This window comes from Myripristis murdjan, chromosome 14 (assembly GCF_902150065.1).
Source record: "Myripristis murdjan chromosome 14, fMyrMur1.1, whole genome shotgun sequence".
NCBI classification, from domain to species: Eukaryota; Metazoa; Chordata; class Actinopteri; order Holocentriformes; family Holocentridae; genus Myripristis; species Myripristis murdjan.
The window spans coordinates 33,326,914-33,343,855 of NC_043993.1; the positions used below are offsets into that span (position 1 = coordinate 33,326,914).

The 16,942-nt window shown below is 41.3% G+C and overlaps 1 protein-coding gene across 12 annotated transcripts in view; it reads right to left on the minus strand.

Moving 5' to 3' along the window:
* The window catches only part of ncam1a (neural cell adhesion molecule 1a), a 312,169-nt gene that overhangs the window by 67,357 nt on the left and 227,870 nt on the right, over positions 1-16,942 (minus strand). For 8 of the 12 annotated variants that reach the window (XR_003929355.1, XM_030068569.1, XM_030068567.1 and 5 more), the window contains exons 8-9: positions 16,453-16,595; positions 5,030-5,059 (exon numbers count right to left, since the gene is read on the minus strand). Coding sequence is in view for 11 of the 12 variants with exons in the window: in XM_030068569.1 (XP_029924429.1) it covers positions 5,030-5,059; positions 16,453-16,595 (173 nt within the window). In the remaining variant the exon portion in view is untranslated. The remainder of the gene's footprint in view (positions 1-5,029; positions 5,060-16,452; positions 16,596-16,942) is intronic. The other 4 variants (XM_030068570.1, XM_030068568.1, XM_030068564.1 and 1 more) reach the window with 1 other exon arrangement.

Sequence of the window (16,942 nt, forward strand, 5' to 3'; positions counted from 1 at the left end):
TGACTAATGAAAACATAGTCACTGCCATTTGGGAGGGAACACTTAACGTCTACCTCCTCGTGGTCGTAGCAGGTAGATGAGTGGGAAAAGTTTTACCGGCTCCAATATCTCCCATTTTACTGAGGCAACAAATTGCAAGCGTGTCAACACAAATGGCGTCCATAGCAGGGAACCCAGTGATGTCAGCCCGAGGTAATTTACATTCATAAATAAAAACGATGTTAGATGGCCGTTGAGCGATGGGCCTTTAAAATAATTTTCATGTCAAAATGGCTGCTATGAAAGGGGTCTTGCTGGATATTATTTTGTGGAGCTATAACCCTCAAAAAAATTACATATGAAAAAGTCGACAACAGCTGTTTCTAAAAAAAAAAAAAAAAAAAACAGTGACATGGACGCTCAACATAATCCACAGGCCTTGGAGGCAGAGAGTTTTGTTGAAGATCTATTTCCAACTGAAGAGCACCAGCAAACTGTTTTTGTTGTTGTTGTTGTTGTTGTTTTTAATCTACGTCTAATTCACTCCTGTTGGTGGCAGATAGATTTGGGTGGATGGAGAGAATGCACTAGGAGTAAATGCACTGCAAAAAGTCCAAATCTTAAGTAAATTTTCACTTGAAACAAGTGAAAATTGTCTAAAAACAAGTTACTTCTGAGGTGATCATGTCTTATTTCAAGTGTAATGAGATATTTTGACTAGAAATAAGACATTTTTACTTGAAATAAGACAAATAATCTTGGTAAGATTTTGACTTTTTGCAGTGTGGGGAAAACATCTTTTTTTTGTGGTCGTTTGGGTGAACTGTTCCTTTAATATTTGGTGACTCATGCAAACAAGGTTGCCTCTCTGGCAGAATACACGTGGTGCCATTGCTTTCCCACATTATCGATGCATCATTACTCATACCTCCAGAAATCCACAGGCAGATAATTATCAGACCTTGTTCTGATTCAAGTGTTAAACTGCTCTCGAAAGTGCACTTCTCAATAAAAAAACACAAAAAAACGTTTTGTGACAGTCTTGCGAGACTCGTCAGGTCTCCTTATCATTACGTCACCTCTGTAGATCAAATTAATCTCCATTCATATCATGTAAAACCCACTTGCTCTTTAGCCCTGCCTGGTATTTAAACCAGCGCAGTCAGGTCCACAAATATAATCCAGATTTATTTGATCAATCCCAGCCCTTTTGTCAAGTGCATTCATCACCCATGGATTTTCCGAGGTGGGCATCGAAATATTTACTGTGGTTGCATTTTTTTGTCTTTACTGCCGTGCGGCGCGGTGGATTGACGATATCTCGGGAAACATAAAACCTGAGCACTAATCACTGTAGATCACGAGGCGAACGCATTCGCTTGGCGGTGCCGTGGTCTTTTATCTGCACAAACTATCGGATACAAACTACTGAATCTTGTTTAAGTCTCCGTTTCTGTCTCTCTCTCTCAGCCCCTCCCTCTGAAGGGGAGAGGTCTTGGGGAAAACACAAAGGCAGCGAGAGCGTTTGAGTTCTGTTTACAATAAAACAAAATCGACTTGGCAAACGAGGCCTCGGCTCACCTTGGACAAGTTTTTTTGTCTCTCTCTCTCTCTCTCTCTCTCTCTCTCTCTCTCTCTCTCTCTCTCTCTCTCCGAGTGTAAGTCTTTCCTAAGCTGGCGTCGGATAAACTTATTTTTATTTTTCAGATTTTGATTTGAAATAGTGTTACAGCTACTCTGTTTATAACACAGATTGGATTTTGTGAGTCCTGGAAAAGCTGAACTAGCAACCAAATGAAGGAGGCCAATTTAATTACACTGCATATTTCCTTGCTTGTTTTTTAGAGGAATGTTACAAAAGCTGATTTTTTTTTTTTTTTTTTTTTTTCAGTTTTAAAAATTCAAAACAGATCGACGGTACTCTGAATTGCTTTTTCCATGCTCATCCTCTCCTTCTCTTCACACTGCTCGTGAGGACCTTGTAGCTGGACGGCATCCAGACTTTGCAGAATTCCCATCACAACGTGAGCCCGGCCATTTTTCATACCGCACTTTGAAAATCTGATAGCAACGCCAGCAAAATCAGATTTTTGCACGTCTTGGCCTGCCCCCCTTATCGTTGTGTCAACTGATAAGGAGGAGAATGAGGCTATTATTTGATTTTTGTTGCTAATTCCTATAGGCCGCTGTTATTTTCTATTCACAGGGAACAAGTGCCTTTATTTGCCCACAAAGTGCTTCCACAGAAGGCGGAGGCACTGTATTTGATGATAAGAACTCCCAGCAGCCATATGGAGGTGTCAACATGTCTGAAATGGAGGTAACCGCTGGATAACCCCGGTGATACACCCACTTCTACACTTCCTCTTTCATCTGACATCCAGATTAGGTTCCTATACATGTAAAAGGCAGCATGTACACATGTTTCAAAGAAAATTCCACCTTAAACACTTTAAATCTGTTAAGAAACTGCTGCTGGGGATTTTTCTTGAAACCCTCAGTTCATTTTGTTGTTCGCTATATGTTTTTTTTTTTTTTTTTTTTTTTTTTTTTCATTCCCTGCATGGCTTGCAGAATGGTTTGTTGCAATGTAAAATGTGGGTGAATTGTAATAAATGGGCCAAAAACATTCAAAATTACCGGGTATGGTCCTTTTAAGTTGCCTAAATTGTAACCAAAGTGGTTTTACTCACCTAAATGTTACTGCCAGCTCAACAGGAGAAAATGGCATGTCCAATTTGCGCTTTCATGGCCACTAAATCAAATTTTTAAGACTGTTGGCTTTTCATATAGGTTTTTATACAAAAACATGGCTTTTTGCAAGAAAGATCACAAAGGTCAGAGCACTTCATTTCAATGATGAAAAGCAGGGAAACAGCAGAAAATGGAAATACAAACAGCCTTTTGAGGATTACAGTCACCTACTGACGGAGGGGTGGACTAAACTACAGCACAGCTACACTTTCTGCATCAGAAACATCTACAGCACTAACACCAACTAGTTGTCTATGAAAGCTATGCAAGGAAAACCTACAGGGGGAAACATTATCAACTTATCAAATTATGATTCACCCATAAGAGTAAAAGGCAAATGATATGGTTATAGGATTATGGTTTAATCCCATAAATCCTTTGGGCTACGCAGATGTAAATGGCATTAATAAAGTGCCATTTATGTCTGCATCGCCGACAACAATATCCACAAAGAGTAGTAAATCTTCAAGAGTCAGGAAAAAAAAAACAAAAAAAAAAAAAAAACATTTTTCTCCGGGAAGTGGCATTTATGTCGTTTCAGTGGTATGAAGTGACCGTGGACCACTGGAATATTTTTATGCGCCCAACCAACCGTGCGCTCCGAAATCACTTAGAAAACGACACAAACGGCGCACGGTAATAAATATGCTGTGACTGTTGTCCACGGAGCCATTAATCACACAGCTTGAGGAGCGAGCTGCTGTTTGAATACTGCACCGACAAATATGACGCACCGCCGGCCACACGCTGGGCCGACGCTGAGCCGAGTTATGTGCCGTGATAATCAAGACACAGACCGACGTGGTTGGCTGGTGACAGTGATGAAGTCCGGTCAGCGAGGGAGCGCTCGCCGAGGAAGACGTAAAACTCAAAGCAACAGCCTCGGAAACATGCTGTTTATGAAGTTTGGCCATAATTGAATTTAATGTCTTTGTTTTCTTTCAGGGGCATTTTTTGAGGGCGTGCACGCTGTCCTGAATTTCTAGCTGCAGAAATCTATCAATCATAGTGTTTCTTTTTTTTTTTTTTAATGAGGGTAATTCTGTGTGCTTTGACGTTGCAGCTCGGTGAGTTATTCTTCATGAATTCCTACACTGATCATGTTGATGTGCCAGTGAGTGAATTTAGTTTAAGATTGCATCAAGGTCGACCTCAGGACAGCAGTTCTTGACCGTGTACCACGGAGGTTTGAGAGTCTGCAGGTTCCCATTCCAGTCAAACACCACAGCAACTGATTTCGCTATACACAAGTTTTTTCTTTGTTCAGACAAAAATACAAGATAAAGCTGTTCATACCTGCTTGACAGTTTCGACTGTGGCGCCAGTCTTCCTCAGAAGCGTCATCTGACGTGTTGCTGACGTGTCATTTATCAGCTGATCAGCCCAACAGACCTGTCAGAGTCTGTCGGGCCGACCACGCCCCCTTCTCCCTGGATGGTTCTTGGAGCACTGAATCCCAGGTGTGCGAGAGGGTGTATGCCCCCTCGTCCCGGTTGATGGTGTCCCTTGCCCGCTTCCTTGCTGACACGTCAGCAACACATCAGATGACGCTTCTGAGGAAGACTGGAGCCACAGTCGAAACTGTCAAGCAGGTATGAACAGCTCTATCTTGTATTTTTGTCTGAACAAAGGAAAAACTTGTGTATATGTCAATGAGAGACAAAATGAACTTAATCAATTGGAGCTGATTTCGCTGCTAGTTGTCGTGCTAATCAGCGAAATCGAAGGCCGCGATGTCCGACCGGCCTGAAAAGGTGCAGACTCCTGCGTCATGACTGGAAACCACTATGTTAGAGTCTAGTGAGAGCTTGGTGGGTTAGTGCCGTGTCTGAACACAGTTAGCTTGGCTGGCCCACAGCAGAGCAGACGGTGTCGGCTGTGTCGGGCTGCAGAGCGAGCGGCCGGTCTGCAGCCCGACACAGGACCCAGTCACCTCCGGAAAGTTCCTCCCCTGCATTAAGGGGAATCTGAGAACTAACCAGACCGTGACAGGAGGAAACAGCGGAACACCACATGGTCGGCAAAGTGGAAGATCTACTTTTAGATGCCGCAACTGTTTCTGCGTCTCGAGAAGAATTCAATAAATAGGGCACGTCTAAATATGTGCTGGAACTAAATGGCTTAAATGTACTGGAGTACATATTTAATAGACTTCTTATTGAGTGCACTACTAAATGTAGTGTACTAAATGTGGGCTGAAGGACAACACGTCTGCTCTGCGGTAAACAGGGCTGACCTACTGTGTACGTCTGGGCTGTTACAACTAGAGTCAGGCTACGGTGTTTAGTAGCCATACCTCATACGTGTCTGGCCGAGTCCAAGAAGCCTAGAGGTGACAAACACACAGGAAACAAAAACAAACAGCGACAAATGGAGAAAAAAAAATGGAGCAAAATAAGAGTTGGTACAGGATCCGCACACCGGAGGATGAAATGAGTGGAGACGAGATTTACCTGGAAATGTGAAGTAAGTTCATTTTTAAAACAAAAATGCAAACATTTTGAATACAGCCACAAAGTACAAATATAGGATTATGATTATTCTTCAGGATCAGCATCAGGATAATAAAAAAAGGAATTACTATGTCTACCACAGTGCAACGCTAGAATGCAAAGTGAAAGAAACTTGTGGGTAGAGGATTTTCTTTTTTTTTTTTTTCCAATACATTTTTATTGATTTCACATGGATCCCACCCACCCCAAACATTCCTATGAGTCTGCACTGAGAAATCAACAAACAAACAAAAATGTAAAAAAAAAAAGAAGTATAAATACGCAGACGGGGAGGCAGCTGATTTTCATTGACATATCAAGGTTAGGACATTGGCACCTCACTGCTTCCATGAATTCTGCCCTGGAGTCAAGTTCCCATGATGCCTCGGTTTGGCATCACGGGAACTTCCCTGTTCCATTACAAACGGTCATGTGCTGTGAGAATACACTGTGCAAAAAACAATCTCTTTCACACACACACACCAAAAAAACAAAAAAAACCCCAACTTGTGTCCAAAAAGCACGTGCGCTTCGAATTCACTCGTGGGTTTTCAAATGTGACTTTTTTGTAAGGGTTATTAACTTATTAATTATATAAAACGGGAGAATTTGGAAGCGCGCTCCTCAAGCTTCTGCAGAGGAAAAGAAAACAGGGCACTGAAACTAATTACAGGCAAGCCATTACCGGTGTCTAGGGACTTTGTTTTGCTAATCAGCGGCCTTCTCATCATGGCGCTCTGTGTTTTGATTAACTTGTTTATTTATGTATAGCACACTGGTCTGCGCCAGTTATCTCCCGTTAATGACAAGTGCATTGAGATAACTCTCATCTCAGCATGGAAAAAGTCCTACGCTATGGATATGAACCAAACCTCGGCGTCAAACTGAACTACTCCAGCCGAAGAAGTGAACTTTCCTGACAGGCAATTTGCATACGGCGATAACATCCGTTCTACTTTGTGCGGGGACGGTGACATTCAAAAGAGGCTGTGCCGGCCCATAAAATGACGGTTCTGTCACGGCGCGTCGTTATGAATGTGCCCGTGTGCTTGTCGTCTGACTGATGTGATGTACAACTCTGATAAACCAAAGTTACATGAATGGAAGACGGAGCAAAAGCCAATGGGAAACAGACCAATGATGAATGACGGGGTAATAAAGAGCCAATGAGAATTAGCGGCTGCGATTACCAAAATGATCAGCGGGATTTTCTGATTACTGTGACATTAATTCAGAAATTCATCAGACAGTGATAGATAAGAGAGGGGAGCGCGATGACAGACTGCAAAGCGAGGGAGATATTCGGTGACGTCCGCGCGTGGTGATGCGAGGGGCTTTCTCTCTCGCAGGTGGATTATTCTCGTTAGAGGAAGATGAGATTCAATAACTCACAACGCTGCCACGAAAGCGCCGCGCTCCGCGATTGCCTCCGTTGATTGTCAGTGATAAATGGTGCTGTTAATTGGAAAGGACTACAAGCAGTTTAGCTGAGTCACATGAAGTGTCTATTCACATAAAAGAACCGTCCTCTGACAAGCCTTTACAGCCTGAACGGAGAAAAATGGTCAGACTCCAAGGACGGCGTTCATAATCGTGATAACTTAATTTCTAACGAGACAAAGGCCAATTTCCAGTGACCTCTGCGCCGTTGCAGAGCAGCTGCACACGTGCCGCGACATGGTGATGAACTCCGCTGACCTCTCAACATCCACTTAGTGATGCCGGCCGCTGGCATGCATGATCAGACAGGGAGACGTGCGCTAACACACCCCCCAAAACATGAAAGGAAACCGTGCATAGCCTGACAAGCTCCTGCAGGATCAGGAGGGATGCTTGTCATCACAAACAAGCATGATCTCTGTTTATTAAAAAAGGTAATTGCAGTAGGCTCCTCCACAACGGTCCTGAAATGTTCTTTTTGCTGTTGTGAAAAGCCAGCAATAAGAAAACGATCCACAGAAATTGCACGGAATCAAGGCTAAGACACCGCCGGGGGAACACATTTTCAGAGGATACACAATTTGGCACCACACCAGTTCCATCAGGGTGTATTAGGATGCACTGCGCCCTCTGATAAAATTAATGCCCAATCAGTTTTAAAACCCTGTTTTCCCCCCATCTCTGCTCATAGATGCTTCAGTGCATTCCAAGTTGTTTGATTTCAATTTGACTAATTTCACAGTGCCTGGATTAGTGTTTAACACAAAAGCCAAGTCTATCATATGACTGACTAATGCCCCGCAACCACCGACTCGGCTTGAAGTCAGCTCGAATGAAGCAACGAAATCACCGGCTGTTAAGTCAACCTGGAATCACTCCATGCTTTATGACTGCTCTAAATAGTTCAGTGGTGATCTTATTCATTTCTGAGCTATGGGACTGCGGCTGTTTCACCAAAGTGTGGCAAAAGTACAGACACCTAAAGACAAAAGATAATACCTCATCAAACACTCACTGTTTTACTGTTCCACTGTCTTCTAAAAATACTTGCTCTAAGACTTTGGGGGTGATTTTGGGGTCAGTTGCCCAATCGTACGCCCAATTAAATACGTCCAACTGAGATCACCACCTCACTCTGGAGTGGTGACATCTAAAACTGTAAAAAAACACACTGAGTTAGACTTAATGGAAAATGTATGGACTGTTTTTAGATGCCATATGGTGCCTTAGGGTAATGGTAGCCACAAAAGCAGAGACTCATTCTTGTGACTGGCAAAGTTCTGTTACAGTACTATTTACAGTTTTTTTTCAATCGCTTTACCTCCTCTGTCAACTCAGAAACCATGGTATCAAGGTGTCAAATGTGAACTTACAGTAAAGACCTGCATCCAAACTCAAAGACTTTGAAGTGAAATTTTACTGTATTGATGGCAAAAACTGAAATACTGTAATTCACCTACAGTATTACACAGAAAAACTCAAAGGAGTTGAAAAAAAAATACAGAATACAATTTATAGGCCCCTTTTTTGTAGGTGCATCCTGATTGATTGGTGAATGGTGATTTGTGGAAAGGGCAGTGATGCAGGTGCACTAGTGATTTCACAGTGATGCAGGTCATTTCTATCAGCTGTGAGCAGATGTTTTGCTTTTGACTACCACAGTGAAGTCAATGGAGTCAGGGCCATGTAAATGACACATGTGAGAGGTGTTGTGCAAAAGAGCATGAAAAATGTATGAATCCAATGAAAAGGTATGAATACATTTGCAAAAGAAAACTTCTGCTGTGGTTTGACGACAAAGTGGATCCCAGTTTCATTATACTGGAAAAAGCGACTGGAAAAAACTGTAACAGGGCAGTTCACACTAGCCAGGTATGATGTATATGATAAAGCATCTTTGAGTACATATTTATTGTAGAATTGATTTACTACCACTAATTTATTACACTTAATGGCAATGGGAAACCCTTAATCTGGATTGATTCTCATGAGCTACTTAGATCAGATTGCAAAAAGCACAAATACTGAAAATGGTCTAATTTCCAACCCTGTCTCATTAAAATTCCACTCCCATACAAGTCAACTGCATTTTTAATTACGGTTAGGGGTAAATAAACATACCTCATATATCATGTCACACGGCATTGTAGCCCTTTGCATTACCTTTAGCCAACAAAACCACTTGTTTAACATTAAAGAAAGGTCAGGCTTAAATGTTCATGTGATGTCTTACAAACAAAAATAATCCAATCACCAAAAACGCTTCCCCTTGAAATGTAATTGAGAATGCAGTTTAGCCGTGTGAAAATGTAATTTTTTAGAAGACAGAGCTCTTAATTTCCCCTTTCGGCATCAGAGGCCACCTTTAGTTCACACCCAGTTGCTGCAGTGATGCCGTCCAAGTGGCCAGCAGGATCACTGCAATTGTATTGGACAGATGCCGGTGTGTGAAAGTGAATGTGTATAACTTCTCAGGCTGTAAATAACAATGGCTACTCACTGAACTTGCATGGCTGAACATGAGTTCTCAGCGGGCCTCTTTGCAGTGACTCCGGCTAAACAACATTATTTTGCACTGATTACAGAGGCGATCCCTTTTTCGCGGTGAAATGCTGTGAAAGACCTCCACCTTCTCTGAGATTCTCCAACTCTCAGCCTTGCAGAGTCACCCACTCTGCAAGGCTGAGAGTTGGAGGTAATAGTGCCAATGAATATTTATGTCCTACAATCCCCAATTTCAGGACAATGAGGGATAAATGGCATTGGAACAATTTGAGTTGTTCATGCTTTTATAATATTGCTGTACTTAGAAGTGTGTCAGAAAGGTAGCCTCGAGGCTCTCGCACAATATGTACTGCGTTTGTGTAAATGTAGAATAAATAAGGTGATCCAACTGTGGATTTTAGCACGCAACCACAATTAAAAGCTAATTGAAGCTCATGGATCAGTTATTTATATGCAATGTCTATTATTATAGTGCTTAATTTGTGAAGCTGAAAGGAAATAAGGATGAGATTGCCGAGCTGCCAGTTCCTAATGTGCCTATTTGGTCATTTTTGCTAGGTGTTGTGAATGTAATTATGTCTATTGCCACTTGAAACAGGTATTGGAGCAGAACTGAACAGCGCTGGATCCTGTTCAAAGATGTCCCAGCTCAAATTAGGCCCTAGTCGCCTGAGAAGAGGCTTCATTATAGTCATTTTTGACAGGAAGGGCGTAACAAACATATTCTCACCGCTTCTTCAGCCCGAGAGATCATTTCAACAACTAACAGCCCGAGAACGCTTTCTCCCTGGGTCTACCATTATACATTATCAGGTCAAAATCAGTTCTTCACGAGATCTTCTTTAAGGGTGTTACTGGTATAATTCTGTCATCAATAAATCATTAGCACAGATTAGGGACAACTGCATAACCACCATAAGCAAACAAGAGCACTGCTGGGATGGCTGGCTGCCTTTTATATAGTGAGCCATTAGGTCAGATTTAGAAGGAAATCCTCTGAATAGCTTTAATAATAGCAGGAAGAGGGCATAGCTCCTCCACAGCAAACAGAGCTAAGGCTTTAAAGGACCATGCCACTGATTTTGCATGTGTAGTGTAATATCTACCCAATGTAAATACTTTACATATCTGCTAATCTCTTCTCAAAGAAAGGAGCTGTAGACTCTCAGAGAATACAGCACCTAGCTGATTTCATTTCAAGGCGACTCAACCACAGCCTACAAGTGAAAATCTGCCTTCAACTGATATTTTACGTAAATTGTTGATTTATTAGGTATTTAATTATATATTTATTTACTTATTCCTTATTTATTAATTGTATTTGGCCTACAAATGCTGTCTAAACGTACCTTAACATTTGGAGGAAACGGTACTTACATGAACCTTTCTGGCTCTAAAACAGGTAGACATAATTACCTTAGGGGACACACTTCAAAAACTCAAAATCTTACCAAGATTATTTGTCTTATTTCAAGTCAAAAATGTCTTATTACTAGTCAAAATATCTCATTACACTTAAAATAAGACATGATCACCTCAGAAGTAACTTGTTTTTAGACAACTGTCTCTTGTTTCAAGTGAAAATTTACTTGAAACAAGTGAAAATTTGCTTGTTTCATTGGCAAAATTTGTTTCTTGTTTCTAGCTAATTTTCACTTATTTTAAGTGAATTTTCACTTTTTCGACTGGCAAATTTTGCCAATGAAACAAGCAAATTTTCACTTGTTTCAAGTGAATTTTCACTTAAAACAAGTGAAAATTGTCTAAAAACAAGTTACTTCTGAAGTGATCATGTCTTATTTTAAGTGTAATGAGATATTTTGACTAGAAATAAGACATTTTTGACTTGAAATAAGACAAATAATCTTGGTAAGATTTTGCGTTTTTGCAGTGCAGAAATGGACTCATAGTGTACCCCTGTTTCTGAAAGTGTAGTTTAGAACTCCATTATCATTTTTCCTCCTTTTTATCAAGCCGTTGGTTTCATTTCATTCCACTACGATATGAAAATGAACTTTCAGAGACTTCAATCTTTCTTCACACCAGTTTTCCATCACTGTAATAAAGTCGTCCACATTAGTTTCCCTAAAAGCAGCAGCACTGTTGTTGTGCTTTGGTCTGTCTGCCAGGAAACACAGGAAATTATCGGTTTAGTGGTTTATGAATGATGACTAGCCGCAGAAGCAGAACATTGTAGGGTGGAGGTCCCAACAAAAAATTCAAATATGAACATCAAGGGTTTTTGACCACATGTTGTGAAATCTTGATTACTTCCACATGATTTGCAAAATAGTTTGCTGCAAAGTAAATTGTGGCTAAATTGTTAAAAAAAAAAAAAAAAAAAAATGAGGCAAGCATTTGGAGTGGATGATTGATGAAAAATCACTTACAGTGTGTTTGTCCGCATCGGTAAAGCCGGCGGAGCCACACCCTCTTTGTAACCAACAAGCGGCGTTGTTTGTGGCCCTGATGCCGCCACATAATTAAGGGCTGGAATTTCAGACTCTGAAAGGCCTTAAATGCTACACCACTGGTCCAATTTTGAGTAAATTCGAAGAGATGCATCTTATTTCTAATCTACCCAAGGGGTGAATCATTCATGAGTTTCAACATGCTGTTTTCAGATAACAATGCTAGCAATGCCACTGGCCTGAGATTACAGAGATTACAGAGATTATGCCAAGGTGTCACAGTTGATTTGACAGTGAGATATTGATGTGTCAAAATGCTGCACATAACACCTTTAATGCACACTCCGTCTCGCTCGCCTAGTTGAGTACAGCTGGATGGAGCATCTGATGTAAAGTAGGGCAGCATGGCCCAAATGCAGTGCTACTGATTCCCCTTCATCTCCCCCGGGACTCTAACAGGAGAGGTGCCTCGCTGCGTGTGTGTCTCCAGGAATAGCATACCTTATGTTCCATACAGCTTTTGTTGATAATATTCACAGAACAAGTTGGTGTGATATCATAGATGCAGGAGAATTATTCCTTTAGTATGTTTTTTTTTTTTTTTTTTTTTTTTTTTTTTTGCAATTTCTGCAGAGGCACTAACCAATGTATTAACAATTCTCCCTGAATTCACAAATCTGCCCAAAGCTGCAAGGTAATTATCAAATCCTAATACTGTTTACTGCATTCACAGTAGAAAATTACCCCTCTGAAGTGACTAATCCATCTTCTGCTCACATGATGTGCGCTGTCAGAATAGACCGTTAAGATGTTTTTTCCCCCCCAAATTATACTGTTTTAATGAGCTGATAAGAGCACAACAAAAGAGACGGGATGAGATTCTCTCCCCAAGCCGGTGAGTGTCGGCTCACTGAGACCACTGTATCGGAGAAAACGCACAAGGAGAGTATTCATAGCCTACAGATTGTAAGCATTGTATTATCATGTTAAAAACCCAAAGCTTTAATCTAGCACTATCTTCAATAGCCCCAAAGGACATGCAGAGTGAAACGACAATATGAACCAATGCATGACAAAGACGCATAACCCTGATGTGGTTACATGTGAATAGCATCATTTACTTGTACAGCGTTATGTTAATTCACTCTGAGCAGCTGCCCATAAGAAAATGGGCCCACTCTTTTCTGAAATGGGTTATCACAATCACAGCTACAAATCACGAGTAGCATATGAGAGGTCAAAGCGATTTGATTTTGAAATAGACTCAAGGCCTCTACGTTTTCACACAGCCATAGTAAAACTAATCAAACTGGACTCACTTGCACTTTGTCAGTGTAAAACTTATTCCCACTTAATTCCATATTAACTTTCAAAGGCAGCGCTTTATGACTCTGCACAAATATTTCTCTGCAAGGGTACAAAAGATTAATATGAAATAAAGTGTTACATATGTTATATTTGGTGGTCGACATTCATATTTACTGGAAATTGGTGTCACCGCAGGGTGCGCAGTCTCCCTGCTAACCTTCACTGTGGAAATGCATGGAATAATTTGTGCATTTCAAACATAATCAGAGCAGGCTCTCCATTTAGAAAGATGACAGAATGCAAACCAAACATACAAAGATCAGATTGAGGAACTATGACAGAATGTAATAAGAAGTTTAGATAGCATAGAAATGTGTGCGTTGCCGGCCAAGCTCACGTCAGTGTCTACAGTTTGGACTGATTCACCGGTGAAAAGTGACTGAATGAACTGCCTGAACATTTAGTTAAGGTGTCAAACAAATAACGGTGATTCTCTGCCAGTCGCCTACATGCTATCTCTGCAATTTCACCTTAAAAACTCAAGATATTGTCATTCTCCCATCAGCCAAATGGAACGCTGCCCAGTACCTGTAGCAGGGATGATAACCCTGTTTCCACCACAACACTGACCTAAAATAGAGATGGGTGGATTGGTGCATGGATGGTAACTTTGCCCAACTGGGGCTAAAAAAAGAAAAATGGAACAAAAAAAGAAATAAAAAAGACAGTAAGCACAATTCCAGTGAGCAGCAGTGAACATTTTCCTCGTGCTGACAGAAGCCTGAGACAAAATACTTTCTATTTTGGACCGGTGTGTTCCCACCACCAGCAGCTCCACCTGAGAAAGCGTCTTAAGAACTAGGAAGAAGATGTTTTATTAGACAGCTGAGGGTCATGAGAGAGCTGCTTGTGTACTTTAAACACGACACAGCAGGCGAAGATGGGCCTACGGAAACCACACGGCGATTTCAAAGCAGCAGAGGACGGAAGGAGGTAAGAGGTGAGTTCTGGATAAGGGGGGTGGATTGTTACAATTTGGACCGTTTATTGTCTCTCTGATTACAAACAACCCTTGTTTTAATTTTTTTTTTTTTCAAACACCATACCAGTGATTTTGAATGTTTGGCCCATTTACAACAATTTACCCATGATTTTCATCCCAACAAACCATTTTGCAAACCAACACAACATTCCTAACAAAGTTGATGCCATTGATAAACCATGGAGCTGATAACTGGCTCTGTAAAGCAAATGTTTCCCAAGGGACTATTTTCCAGCGGAGGGATGGTTTCACTCCTCCCAATTTCAAACTCATGACAAGTGCTGCTGCTTTTAGGAAAACTAATGTGGACGACTTAATTACAGTGATGGAATACTGGCAGGAAGAAAATTCGAAGTCTCTGAAAGTTCATTTTCATATTGTAGTGGAATGAAATGAAACCAAGGGCTGGATAAAAGGGTGAAAATGATATTGGACTTTTAAAATATGACTGCTTGCTTTGGAAAAAGATTAGCAGAAACATGAAGCACATACATTATGTAGATACTAGGTTAAACGTGCAGAATCATTGGTATGGTCCTTTAAATTAAACACACATTAAATTGTATACAAATACTTTCTGGTGATGTTTTTTGTAATTTTAATGGCTGAGCTGTCTTGGGAAGTTTCAACATCATTTTATGAATCCTGTGCCAACAGTTTGGCAGGACGAGCACTGGATGTATGTTTTCAGAAAGAGCAACATGCTCTCCGCATGAGAAGTAAGTCTTTATGAGGGATGATGCACCAGGCGGCATAGCCAAGTCCCTCACTGCAGCAGATAAGAGTAAACAAACAGCAGTTCATTCGCTGTTAGGGGAGAGCATCCAAGGTAGCAAATTGGCTAGACATTTGGAGGCGAACCAGGCAGCAAAGATTGATTTATAAGAAAGCTAGAGTTAGGGCAGTAAAGGGGAGCAAGGGAGTGTGAAATGCAAGCAGATGTTGTCCACCGACTCACAGCAGCATCCAAGATAGTCAGCAGCAGTCTTAAATCTGATCTAACTCTGCGGTCCAATACTCTGAACTTTTGTAGAGCTAGCTGTGCCATGGGAAGGCATGGTAGAGAAGGCATATGGCAGGAAGGAGCTTAGATACACTGAGCAAATGGGCAAGGCTGAACAGTGAAGCTGGAAAGCCAAGCAACAAACTGAGGAAGGTTGGTGCGGGGACTTTGTAGCCAAACGCACTACGAGTTTACTCAGGGAGTTTAGGATTTGGGCCAGAGATTACAGCAAGCCAGAGAGGCTTCTAAAACCCCAGAAAAAGACCAGCCAGTGGTACTGCCTGTGCAGAGAGGACATCAGTTGGCGTTGAAAGCATGGAAACCAGAATTACAGATCATATCTTGGCATAGCCGTGGTAGAGGTGGGCAGTTCACAGTTTCCAGCTGTAGGTGTAATTTTCTTACGTAATTAAGATTATTTTCAACAGGAAATCCATTGTCTCTGAGTTTGGCAATCAATTATTTTAGTCATTTATCTAGTGAAAGTCCCAAACATTTGCTGATTAAAGCTTCACTAAGATCGCTAATTTGCTAAGATTTGCTTACTTTTCTAGGGTCATGTCGGATGAAGGAAGCAATTGCAAGACATCATTTTGGGCTCCCGTGAGCATTTGATGGTATTATGACACTTTACAGAAAAGATGGTTTATTTAAAAATGAATCGATTACATATATTGACAATGAAAATTTCTTTAGTTGCGGCCCTAGTTGGTATTCTGTTTCTGAGCCGCTGAGCTGGTTGTTTCAAACACACGGGCCTATTGTTGCTGAGAAGGAGATGCAAGCCCACGCGTCGCTTCAGGGTGGTGTCGCTGCCACTGGCTGAAGGGAGCCTACACTCTCACATAATTGGTTTACAGGCCCCTTGCGACAAGTGAAATAGTGCATGACACATTCGATGTGAAAAAGTTCTGAAATACTAAATTGAGTGCTTTCAAACGCCAAACAGAGATTTGAAACTTCTTTGCCAACTCTGACCTACAAAAATGATAACAGCTCTTTTTTAAATGTCTCCACACTGCAAGCTGTTGACTCTTTTACTCCATGCTATCTGGAGCTCATGTATTCCCCAGGGTGCTAGTGGGTTGGAAGCACTTATTCCTGTTGCAATACTTGAATACTGATATTGGATGAATTAGTCAACAAAAGTCTACTTAGATGCAAAAAGAGACAAGATCATCATTACCTTCAAACTGTTGGGAAGATTTATTGTTATTTCGACAACGTAGCTGGAGGATTTTGTTTTTAATTTGTTTTTCATGTCATTGAGTCAAGAGGACATGAACATGCAGAGAAATCTCACGTTTTCTGTTCCATCCTCATCAAATCCCACATCATTCAATGTGGGATGTATTATGTTGCCATATATGTCCTTTGTGAGGGTTTGGTATACATATTTAAACTGACTTGACAGACTTAAAATCTTAAATGCCAGGAGAGAGACCTGGCTGGCACCCCAAATAAACACAAAAAACTAGTCCTTAAAAAAATGAAACTGTCACAGTTTGACTTCAGTACCTGCACTCCTTCGGTGAAAACCCGGCGTCCAAAACTCCAGGAGATGGTGGGCGTGGGGTCCCCTGAGGCCTCGCAAGTCAGAGTGACTTGTTCCTCCAGCTCCGAGGCAGTCTGGTTGTCCAGGAAGGTGATCTTAGGTTGCACTGGAAACCAAGCAAAGAGTGTATTATTAAAAAGGACGGTTTTAGAAAACATGTCCTGTTGATCAGCAATCAAGCCCCTTCTTAGGACCCTCAAAGGTTTTCACACAAGAGGTTTTGTTTCTGGCACCAGGCCATGCATACCATTGGTCTCTCAAAGTTGCATGCATCCTACCTCAATGAGCTGTATTGCAACCAAATGATGACATTAAGCTGGTGCAAATTTCTCGAGAACAGAAACTCGAAAGTGAAATTCTGAATGTCCTAAGAGGTGTCTTAATTAGTTTTCAATAAGACACACTTTTCTTTAAACAGTATGCTTAACGCTGTATAACCCTGTGCTCGACCAC